The following is a 12557-nucleotide window of genomic DNA, read 5'->3' as shown; positions in this document are numbered from 1 at the left end:
GGTCCCTTGCTGTTTGTGGTCTACATTAATGACTTGGATATGAATGTAAAAGGTATGATCAGTAAGTTCGCTGATGATACAAAGATTGGTAGGGTGGTAAATAGTGAGGAGGATAGCCTCAGTCTGCAGGACGATATAGATGGGTTGGTCAGATGGGCGGAACAGTGGCAAATGGAATTTAACCCGGAAAAGTGCGAGGTGATGCACTTTGGAGGGACTAACAAGGCAAGGGAATACACAATGAATGGGAGGACCCGAGGCAAGACAGAGGGTCAGAGGGATCTTGGTGTGCAAGTTCACAGATCCCTGAAGGCGGCGGAACAGGTAGATAAGGTGGTAAAGAAGGCATATGGGATACTTGCCTTTATTAGCCGAGGCATAGAATATAAGAGCAAGGAGGTTATGATGGAGCTGTATAAAACACTGGTTAGGCCACAGCTGGAGTACTGTGTGCAGTTCTGGTCGCCACACTACAGGAAGGATGTGATCGCTTTGGAGAGGGTGCAGAGGAGATTCACCAGGATGTTACCAGGGCTGGAGCGCTTCAGCTATGAAGAGAGACTGGGAAGATTGGGTTTGTTTTCCTTGGAGCAGAGGAGGCTGAGGGGGGACATGATTGAGGTGTACAAAATTATGAGGGGCACAGATAGGATGGATACTAAGGAGCTTTTTCCCTTCGTTGAGGGTTCTATAACAAGGGGACATAGATTCAAGGTAAAAGGCGGGAGGTTTAGAGGGGATTTGAGAAAGAACTTTTTCACCCAGAGGGTGGTTGGAGTCTGGAACTCACTGCCTGAAAGGGTTGTGGAGGCAGGAACCCTCACAACATTCAAGAAGCATTTGGATGAGCACTTGAAATGCCATAGCATACAAGGCTACGGACCAAATGCTGGAATATGGGATTAGAGTAGACAGGGCTGATGGCCGGCGCGGACACGATGGGCCGAAGGGCCTCTATCCGTGCTGTATAACTCTATGACTCTATGACTCTAATTACAGTACTGGTGGCGCTGTAATACCTCTGTCTCACGTTGCCCAGCTTTCAAGTAAGCGTTGGTGCTGTGGCACCTGCCTCCTTCATAATTGCTCCCTGATGGCCTCACTCCTGTTGTCCCTTCTACTGGCCAAAAACCAGCCTGACACTCCAAGCCCCATTACATAAAGCATCATTTTTTTTGAGAAATCGCCTCTGCTTCATTGCGCTGATGGAGCTTGGGAGCATAGAGTTATTTACTGCACCTCCTACGTTACAATCATCTGCAAATTTGCTCCCTCTAGACCTCTGTCCAAATCATTGACGTACATAATGAACAGAAGCTGCACTAGAATAGAACTTCGTAGGACACCAACTTCCAACCACGCTGAGAAATCTCCACTAATGCCTATTCTCTGTTTCATTTCTAACCAGTTTTTAATCCAATTTGTTCAGCTCCCCTAATTCCATAGAAATACATAGCAGTTACAACACGGAAACAGTCCGTGTCTGTGTTTACCCTCCACGCGAGCAAATAGTTCTAATCACATTTACCATCTCCTTTCAACCCCTTTACCTCATCCACTTGTCCAATCTAATCATAAATGTTGACTTAGTTTCTGCCTCAACCACTAACACTGGAGGTAAATTCCACAGCCTCACAACTCTCTGTGTAAAGAAATTTCTCCTGCATCCTGCACGATTTTACATCCATTAGGGAAATGGATGCATTGATCTCCGTGTTCGAATGCCTGTCCTCTCGATGTGTGAAGCTCTGCATTGGGAGCACTAATATGTAAAACCTAGCTCCACACATCATGTGTGAGAAGTTAATGTCCTAGGGCCTTAAAGAGGTACTGTTCCGTGATTTTATCCCCCCAACTTGTTGGCTGGACTAATCCAATGGTGGAAAAAAATAAACCAACTTTATGTTTGTCGTAAAATGATATATAGCACATCTCTGAAGCAAAACTCAAATTTATTAGTCACCTAATTTCATACCTGGCTTTCTTGCCATTATGAGTTGCTGAACCAATGTACCTTTCCACCATGCTTGAATTTTGGTGGCAGCTTCATCTTCTTCCTTAGTTGGGTTCCTGTCCTGCCACCCCTCAGGCACATCACAAGCAGCTCCTTATTAAAAACATTAATGGTCACATGAAATTAGTGGAACATTGAAGTGTCATGCTACAAACTGACCATTACAAAGCAGTGACTTCTTTTTCTTTTAACCCCATTGCATCTGGTGACAGTTGTTGTGATCAAATTCCCATTTGTTTCAGAACAAGTATCGTCAGTCTCAAGCATACAAGTTCCACAAGTGAGGCAATTCTCCGAGCCCGTGGTCCCGGCGGGGAGCAAGGCCCACGGTGCACACGTCAGGAGATCGTAGCCACGTCACTGTCAGATTTCCAGACAGTTGGGGGGGGGGGGCGGGAAATGTGTGCGGGAGTCCTTGGCCCTGCCAAACAATGGGTGTAAAATTGGTTTGTGCCATTAACACGAAAATGGACTCACAGCGAATCGGCAGCCAGTTTCACACTGCGCCCGATCTTCTTTTCCATTGAAGTCAATTGGGTGCGGTATAAAACGGGCTGCTGATTCACCGTGAGCTTATTTTGCGCGAATGGCGCAGACCAATTTCACACCTAATGTGTCAGTAACCTACTGGATACAGTTAAAGGCTGAAAGTTGGGAGGTGTGCCTGGAAGCAGCCATAACCTTGGCAGCCACTGACAGGGCCTTCCCTGTTTAGGAATTGGGCTCCAAGTCTGGCTCCAGGAGTGTGTGGACTGGTGTTGGCTTCCTTCAGGAATCTAAGTGTGCACCGGCAGGTTTCTTCACACCGACTGTTCTCGGCTATAATGAGTTTTGCACACCACCTGCGCACAGGCTCCAGGTGCACACACTACATTGCAGTGCATTTTGTGTGGAATAGGCCTCAGGCCTCTATGGCTAATACGCATCAATGTGAGGGTCCCGGCCACCGCATTATCGCTCCCTAAATTCCTCCTCCGACCTCCTCTGAAAAAATTTCAGCAGCACTTTAACCTTCAATTGGCCATCTCAACAGCTTCTTTTTATGTATGTCAATCGACCCTGAATCAAATTCCTTTTCTGCCCAATGTCCGGTTAAATCACTTGCTGACTTTAACCTCATCGATAGCTTTCACTAATTTAGAGACCCTGTCCCAGGTTTCTCCCCTCCCATCCTCTCTACCATTTACCCACAAGTGAAATGTATTTTCTTTCAAGTGTAACAGAATATGTCGCTGCTACCATGGAAACTACACGTTCTTTTAAAAAATAACTAATGAAGAGTAGTAGGTGTTGTAGCAGCAGTAAGTGCTGCTAATTGGTCCCTGATAATGATTTCTGAAATGTTTTAAAACGACATTGATGCTGCAGCCATGGCTCAGTGGTAGCACTCTCGCCTCTGAGTCAGAAGGTTGTGGGTTCAAGTCCCACTCCAGTGGCTTCAGCACAAAATCTCGGCTGACAATCAGACTGAGGGAGCACTGCACTGTTGGAGGTGCCGTCTTTCGGATGAGACGTTAAACCAAGGCCTCCCTGCCCTCTCAGGTGTACGTAAAAGATCCCTTGGCAACGTTCGAAGAAGAGCAGGAGAGTCTGTCCCGGTGTCCTGGTCAATATTTATCCCTCAACCAACAGCTTAAAACAGGTGATCTAGTCATTCTCACATTGCTATTTGTGGGACCTTGTAACTACACTTCAAAGGTACTTCAATGGTTGTAAAGCACTTTGGGACATCCTGACGTCCTAAATGCACGTCTTTCTTTTTGAGTTCACTGTCTGCTTGTGGCACATTCTGTAGCAGAGTTAAGGGCAATCTGTGGCTACAGAACTTTCTTAGAGCAAATGTGTACTTGAGACCTATGCTTTGGAATTAAGATAAAACTTTGCATAAACATTGGATCACCTTTTTGGATAGGCATTGTAGATTGTCCATCAGTGATTACATTTTGGTAGGATGAAAAAGGGGGCCACATACTGCTTGGACAATAAGAGTCTAAATGGGGTAGAGGAGCAGAGGGATCTGGGGGCACAGTTACACAAATCACTAAAAGTAGCGACGCAGGTTAATAAGACCATAAAAAAAGCAAACCAAGCACTGGGGTTCATTTCCAGAGGGATAGAATTGAAAAGCAGACAAGTTATCTTAAACTTGTATAGAACCTTGGTTAGACCGCACTTAGAGTACTGTGAACTGTTCTGGTCTCCAAATTATAAAAAGGATATAGAGCCACTGGAGAAGGTGCAAAAATGATTTACCAGAACTGAGAGGTTATCTCTATCAGGAAAGATTGAGCAGATTGGGACTCTTTTCTCTAGAAAAGAGAAGACTGAGGGGTGACCTGGTAGAGGTCTTTAAGATTATCATAGAATAGAATCATAGAAAGGCCCATTGAGTCCATGTTGGCTCTATGCAAGAGCAATCCAGCTAGTCCCATTCCCCCGCCCTATCCCTGTAGCCCTGCAATTTTTTTCCTTTCGAGTACTAATCCAATTCCCTTTTGAAGGCCATGATTGAATCTGCCTCCACCACCCCCTCGGGCAGTGCATTCCAGAACATAACCACTTGCTGTGTAAAAACGTTTTTCCTCATGTCACCTTTGGTTCTTTTGACAATTACCTTAAACCTATGTCCTCTGATTCTTGACCCTTCTGCCAATGGGAACAGTTTCTCTCTATCTACTCTGTCTAGACCCTTCATGATTTTGAACACCTCTATCAAATCTCCTCGCAACCATCTCTGTTCCAAGGAGAACAACCCCAGCTTCTCCAGTCTATCCAAGTAACTAAAGTCCCTCATCCCTGTAATCATTCTAGTAAATCTCTTCTGCACCCTCTCAAAGGCAGTCACATCTTTCCCAAAGTGCAGTACCCAGAACTGGACACAATACTCCAGTTGTGGCCGAACCAGTGTTCTATAAAGGTTCATCATGACTTCCATACTTTTGTACTCTATGCTTTTATTTATAAAGCCCAGGATCCCGTATGCTTTTTTAACTGCTTTCTCAACCTGCCCTGCCACCTTCAATGATTTGTGCACATTTATCACCCGGTCTCTCTGTTTCTGTACCCCTTTCAGAGCTGTGCCCTCTAATTTATATTGCCTCTCCTCGTTCTTCCTACCGAAATGTGTCACTTCACATCTTTCTGCGTTAAATTTCATCTGCCATGTGTCTGCCCATGCCACCAATCTGTCTATATCCTCTTGAAATCTATCACTATCCTCCTCACTGTTTACTACTCTTCCAAGTTTTGTATCATTTGCAAATTTTGAAATTATGCCCTATACACCCAAGTCCAAGTCATTAATATATATTAAGAAAAGCAGTGGTTGTAGCACTGACCCTTGGGGAATACCCTGGGGTTAGATGAAATAGGGAGGGAGGAGGTTCGTGTGGAGCCTAAACACCGGCATAGACCTGTTGGGCTGAATGGCCTGTTTGTGTGCTGTACATTCTATGTAATTCTATCTAAAACGGGCATGCAGGGAAGCAGATGGCAATTGATTTTGCTTGCTCCGCTATGGAATCATGTTGTGCTCATATTAGACAGGCATAAAATGTGCTGGTGCATAACATAGAAAATAGGAGCAGGTGTAGGCCATTCGGCCCTTCGAGCCTGCTCCGCCATTCAATATGATCATGGCTCATCCTCTATCTCAATACCATGTTCCCGCTCTCTCCCCATACTCCTTGATGCCTTTTGTGTCTAGAAATCTATCGAGCTCCTTCTTAAATATATTCAGTGACTTGGCCTCCACAGCCTTCTGTGGTAGAGAATTCCACAGGTTCACCATCCTCTGAGTGAAGAAATTTCTCCTTAATTCAGTCCTAAATGTCCTACCCCGTATCTTGAGACTGTAACATCCTCGTTCTGGACCCCCCATCCAGGGGAAACATCCTCCCTGCATCTAGTCTGTCTAGCCCTGTCAGAATTTTATATGTTTCAATGAGATCCCCTCTCATTCTTCTAAACTCGAGTAAATACAGGCCGAGTCGATCCAGTCTCTCCTCATATGGCAGTCTTGCCATCCCAGGAATCAGTCTGGTGAACCTTCGCTGCACCCCCTCTATGTCAAGTATATCCTTTCTTAGGTAAGGAGACCAAAACTGCACACAATACTCCAGGTATGGTCTCACCAAGGCCCTGTATAACTGCAGGAAGACATCCTTGCTCCTGTACTCAAATCCTCTTGCACTGAAGGCCAACATACCATTTCCTTCCTAACTACTTGTTGCACCTGCATGTTTGCTTTCAGTGACTGGTGTACAAGGACACCCAGGTCCCTTTGTACATCAACATTCCCCAATCTATCACCATTTAAATAATACTCTGCCTTTCTGTTTTTCCTTCCAAAGTGGATAACTTCACATTTATCCACGTTATACTGCATCTGCCATGTATTTGCCCACTCTCTCAAAAGTATTGTCCAAATCGCCTTGAAGCCTCTTTGCATCCTCCTCACAACCCCACCTAGTTATGTGCCATCAGCAAACTGGGAAATATTACATTTGGTTCCCTCATCCAAATCATTGATATATATCGTGAATAGCTGGAGCCCAAACACTGATCCCTGTGGTACCCCACTAGTCACTGCCTACCACCCCGAGAAAGACCAATTTATTCCTGCTCTCTGTTTCCTGTCTGTTAACCAATTTTCAATCCATGCCAATATATTACCACCAATCCCATGTGCTTTAATTTTGCATACTAACCTCTTATGTGGGACTTTATCAAAGACCTTCTGAAAATCCAAATAAACCATATCCACTGGTTCTCCCTTATCTATTCTACTAGTTACAGCCTCAAAAAACTCCAGTAGGTTTGTCAAACATGATTTCTCTTTCATAAATCCATGTTGACTTTGTCTAATCCTGTTGATATTTTCTAATGTCCTGTTATCACATCCTTTATAATGGACTCTTGCATTTTCCCTACTAGGATGTTAGGCTAACCAGTATGTAGTTCCCCGTTTTCTCTCTCCCCATTTTTTTAAATGGTGGGGTTACATTTGCCACCCTCCAATCTGCAGGAACTGTTCCATAATCTATAGAATTTTGCAAGATGACAACTAATGCATCCACTATTTCCATGGCTATCTCTTTTATAGTACTCTGGGATGAAGATTATCAGGCCCTGGGGATTTATCGGCTTTCAGTCCCATTAATTTCTCCAGCACTATTTTTTTCCTAATACTGATTTCCTTTAATTCCTCCTTCTCACTAGTCCCTTGGTTCCCTAGCATTTCTGGGAAGTTATTTGTGTCCTCTTCTGTGGAGACAGAACCAAAGCATTTGTTTAATTGCTCACATAATGTGTGAGAGCTTCATTTTAACAGGAAATCCTGTGTTAATTGCATGATTAACTATTTACCTGCAATTTTCCGTTCCTTCTGATGGGAGCACTCACCATCCATGTGGTAAAAGGTTCTCATCTTCCAGCAAGTGGTTTCTTAAAGGGGATTTGAGGTATGTTTTGGTTGCTACAACTAAAATTGATGAAATGGATATTGCATTAACTGGTCCTCTCTAATTTGGATATTTGGAGGTGAAAAAGAATGAATGAAAGGACACCAGGAAGCTTCTCCTGCACCAGAGGCAGTTTGACGTTACCTGCATTTACCTGTGAAACTGTCTTTGCAGACCCAAGAACGCCTATCTGGGAATATTTGACCCAAGAACACCTGTCTGGGAATGTCTGAGTAGAACTGCCTTTGCAGGCTTTCATGAGTTTGTGACTTGCAAGCCAGGAAGTATCTGCTCACAACAATTATCATGATCTTTCATGAAACAATTTCAAAGTTGTTGTTTCATGCTAAAGCTTTTATGAGAAATCCAATTTGGACAGGTTAAATTGTATGTATTAATCATAAATGTGGTGAGCATTTTAATGAAAGTATATTAGCTGTATTATAGGAATTAGGAATTGCTGTAGATAATGGCTGTTCAGATAAATATTGAACAATATGCCCTACAATTGTGAGTAAAATAATAATAAAGTATCTCCTGCTGAGCAAGATGCAAAAGTAATCTAATCATTTGGATTGGATGCAGGTACCACAGCACGTTGGACACGCTGAATTAGTTTTTCGAAGTTCCAAGGTTTCCGAGTTTAAATTTCACTCTCCGAATGCTTTCACAGATTACCAAAGGCTGACTTTCCTCAGTACACATCGATAGACATTTACAACTTGTCGCCTCTTCATCCAGTAAGGTTACACATCAACAGATATTGGTGCATTCACCTGAACAAGGCTGGGCTTTTCTTAACAGGTCCCTTGGTGTTTTATCGAATATAAGTACTCTAATTGCAAATATCATCGCGGGAGTGAGATCATCTCCGATGGCATGTAATAGGGTGGCGTAAAGGGCCTTGTGGAAGACCTAGCGGAAAAACAGTAAAAGCAAAGTTACAGTAAGCACAGGCGCCAAAATAGTCGGGTCTTGTTTAAATTGAATTGTGTGATGTCAGTTTGATTTATAGCTCAACAATATATTTCTTTAGTGCCTTTAACATGGACAGGTACAAAAAATAATTAAGAAGACTGCTGGGTTGTTAGCCTTTTTCTCAAGGGGTCGGAAAACAAAGGGGTGGAAGTTATGCTACAGTTGTATAAAGCTTTGGTTAGACTGCATCTGGAGTACTGTGTTCAGTACCTGAGGGCACCGCACCTTAGGATGGATATATTGGCCTTGGAGGGGGGTGCAGTGCAGATTCACCAGAATTATACAGGTGCTAGAAGAGTTAAATTATGAGGACAGGTTACATTGAGTAAAGAAGATTAAGGGGTGATCTAATTGAGGTGTTTAAGATGATTAAAGGATTTGAGAGGGTAGAGGGAAACTCTTTCCTCTGATGAGGGAGTCCAGGACAAGGGGGCATAACCTTAAAATTAGAGCTAGGGCTTTCAGTGTTGATGTCAGGAAGCATTTCTTCTCACGAAGGGTCGTGGAAATCTGGAACTCTCTCCCTCAAAAAGTTGTTGAGACTAGGTCAATTGAAAATTTCAAAACTGAGATCGATAGATTTGTGTTAAGTAAGGGTATTAAGGGATATGGAGCAAAGGTGGGTAAATGGAGTTGAGATACAGATCAGCTATGATCTAATTGAATGGCGGAACAGGCTCGAGGGGCTGAATGGCCTACTCCTGTTCCTATTTTGAAATGTCCCAAGGCACTTCACAAAGGTAAGAACAGATACGGTGGTAATAGGAGAATTTGGACGGTTAACTGGAAGCGCGGACTGAAAAAATAGCTTTTTGTGAAGGTGGGAAGCAAAGTAGCAAGGTAGAAATGGTCAGGGAGGGAGTTCCAGAGGGATGGACCTTCACGAATGAAAGTTCAGTCACCAAGCTGATGGGTGAGGGGGATATATAGAAGGCCAGAGTCAGAGTCATCGAGTAAGGGCTAGGACTTAGGGCTGGAGGAGGTTGCAGAGGTTCAGTGGAATGAGGCGGTGGAGTGAGGCCAAGGATTTTGAATTTGATGCATTGGGAACCAGTGGCAGTTGGAGATAATAGATGTAATGCGGGAAGTGGGACTGAGGGAGTACCAAGTTGAAGAGTTCTCAAAGTACTGAACAAGTTGGAGTTTGTGCATGGAGGGGCTTAGGAGACCAGTTTGGAGTCAATTCGTGAGGAAACAAAAGCATTTCAGCAGCAGTGGTGGTGAGGTAGGGGAGGACTTGGCAATATTGCAGAGTTGGAAATATGCTGCTCTGGAAGAGACTGGGATGCGTACTGCAGTGGGCATGCCAGAGCATGCCTAGGGTGAAGCAGAGGGAAGCAGATCCAGGAAGGACTAAAGCTTGGCAGAACTGTTTGGCAGGGGATTCCCTAAGGTGATACCAAGAATGGAAGCTTTATTAATGAGACTAGAGAAACTGGGGCTCTTTTCATTGCAACAGAGAAAGTTAAGAGGGGATCTGATGGAGGTGTTCAAAATTATTAAGAGATATGATATATTAAATCAGGAGTTTTGATAAGTTAAATCAAGAAAAGCTATTTCCACTCGTCAGTGAGCTGGTAACTAGAGGGCATAATTCTAAGATGATCACCAACAAACAAAGGGAGAGGTTGGGACATGGAATGCCCTACAGTGGTGAAAGTAGAATCCATAATAACTTTTAAAAGAGAAGTGGATAGATAATTGTAAAAGAAAACTTTCAAAAGATCATGGAAATGGGACTAAATGGATCATGCATTTGATGTGCATGATGTAAACATGATAGCTATTACACTTCATGTTGGGATAAAAAAGTCAGTGAAATGAGGTGAAACATATATGCCTAGATTTCCGATGGCGTTAATTTAATCTGTGGTAACCCACAGGAGGAATAAGGAGGAAAATCGAGGTCAGATGGGGAGGCAAAAAGAAAGAAAATGATGTATAAAGTGGGTAAAAGGAAGCAACTCGTGAGCAAAGAGGTAGTCACAGAAGTGTTTAGGTTTTACTAACAATCATTTTTTTGGAGGCTCTAACCTACACTCTTCAATCAGTTCACCTTGATTTGATCGTCAACCAAGTTCCTATCTTGAAGGTGAATAGGAAAATAAGAAAGCTCCAGTTCCATTGAAGCTTTGCGAAATTCTTGCTGATCACCAAAGCTATGTATCAAATTTTCCATGGCTTTCATGATATTGACAGCCTGATGAGTAAATCGCTGGCTCTCCTGTTGATTTACACAAGTTAAGAGAGTCAAGCTTTGCATTGCAATATTTTATATCTCATTAGTTTGGAATATATTCTAAATGACTACATGATAAGAAGATCTATAGTCTCCCAAATTACATACGCCGAGGATAGATCTACGTACTACCAGAATACATATACTGGGGGTAGATCTGTATACTCCAAAAATATATACACTCAAAATATATCCACTGAAGGTAGATCTATGTACTTCCAAAATATATACACTGAGGGCAGATCTGTACACTCCCAAATATACACACTGAGGGTAGATCTGTACACTCCCAAATATACACAGACCAAGAATAGATCTATTTATTCCCAACATATCTACACAGAGGTTAGATCTATACACTCCCAAATATATACACTGAGGGTAGATCTATATACTCCCAAAATATATACACTGAGGGTAGATCTAAAAGAACATAAGAAATAGGAGCAGGAGTAGGCCAATCGGCCCTTCGAGCCTGCTCCGCCATTTAATAAGATCATGGCTGATCTGATCCGAACCTCAAATCTAAATTCATGTCCAATTTCCTGCCCGCTCCCCGTAACCCCTAATTCCCTTTACTTCTAGGAAACTGTCTATTTCTGTTTTAAATTTATTCAATGATGTAGCTTCCACAGCTTCCTGGGGCAGCAAATTCCACAGACCTACCACCCTCTGAGTGAAGAAGTTTCCCCTCATCTCAGTTTTGAAGGAGCGGCCCCTTATTCTAAGATTATGCCCCCTCGTTCTAGTTTCACCCATCCTTGGGAACATCCTCACCGCATCCATCCGATCAAGCCCCCTCACAATCTTGTATGTTTCAATAAGATCGCCTCTCGTTCTTCTGAACTCCAATGAGTAGAGTCCCAATCTACTCAACCTCTCCTCATATGTCCGCCCCCTCATCCCCGGGATTAACCGAGTGAACCTTCTTTGTACTGCCTCGAGAGCAAGTATGTCTTTTCTTAAGTATGGACACCAAAATTGTATGCAGTATTCCAGGTGCGGTCTCACTAATACTGCAGCAATACCTCCCTGTTTTTATATTCTATCCCCCTAGCAATAAATGCCAACACCTGCATACTAACTTTCTGACTTTCTTGCACTAGGACCCCCAGATCCCTTTGTACTGCAGTACTTTCCAGTCTCTTGCCATCAAGATGATTTTTCCTGCCAAAGTGCATAACCTCACATTTTCCAATATTGTATTGCATCTGCCAAATCTCCGCCCACTCACCCAGCCTGTCTATATCCCCTTGTAGGTTTTTTATGTCCTCCTCACTCTCTACTTTCCCTCCCATCTTTGTATCATCTGCAAACTTTGATATGTTACACTCGGTCCCCTCCTCCAAATCGTTAATATAGATTGTAAAGAGTTGGGGACCCAGCACCGACCCCTGCGGAACACCACTGGCTACTGGTTGCCAGTCCGAGAATGAACCATTTATCCCAACTCTCTGCTTCCTGTTAGATAACCAATCCTCCACCCATGTCAGAATATTACCCCCAATCCAGTGATTCTTTATCTTGAGCAATAATCTTTTAAGTGGCACCTTGTCGAATGCCTTCTGGAAGTCTAAATACACCACGTCCACTGGTTCCCCTTTATCCACTCTGTACGTTATGTCCTCAAAGAACTCAAGCAAATTTGTCAGACATGACTTCCCCTTCGTAAAGCCATGCTGACATTGTCCTATTAAATTATGTTTATCCAAATGTTCTGCTACTGTCTCCTTAATAATAGACTCCAAAATTTTACCCACCACAGATGTTAGGCTAACTGGCCTATAATTTCCAGCCTTCTGCCTACTACCCTTTTTAAATAAGGGTGTTACATTAGCAGTTTTCCAATCTGCCGGGACCTTTG

General features: G+C 43.3%; 1 protein-coding gene across 3 annotated transcripts in view; it reads right to left on the bottom strand.

Annotated features, from left to right (window-relative positions):
* adgb (androglobin) overlaps positions 1–12557 on the bottom strand; it is a 225624-nt gene that overhangs the window by 48178 nt on the left and 164889 nt on the right. For all 3 annotated transcript variants that reach the window (XM_067989325.1, XM_067989323.1, XM_067989324.1), the window contains 3 exons: positions 10511–10678; positions 8253–8391; positions 1976–2107 (listed from right to left, as the gene is read on the bottom strand). In XM_067989325.1, the coding sequence (XP_067845426.1) occupies positions 1976–2107; positions 8253–8391; positions 10511–10678 (439 nt within the window). The remainder of the gene's footprint in view (positions 1–1975; positions 2108–8252; positions 8392–10510; positions 10679–12557) is intronic.

The sequence above is a fragment of the Heptranchias perlo genome, chromosome 8 (assembly GCF_035084215.1).
Source record: "Heptranchias perlo isolate sHepPer1 chromosome 8, sHepPer1.hap1, whole genome shotgun sequence".
Classification (NCBI taxonomy): Eukaryota; Metazoa; Chordata; class Chondrichthyes; order Hexanchiformes; family Hexanchidae; genus Heptranchias; species Heptranchias perlo.
Note: the sequence above shows the minus strand (reverse complement) of the source record. Positions and strands in the feature narration are given on the sequence as shown.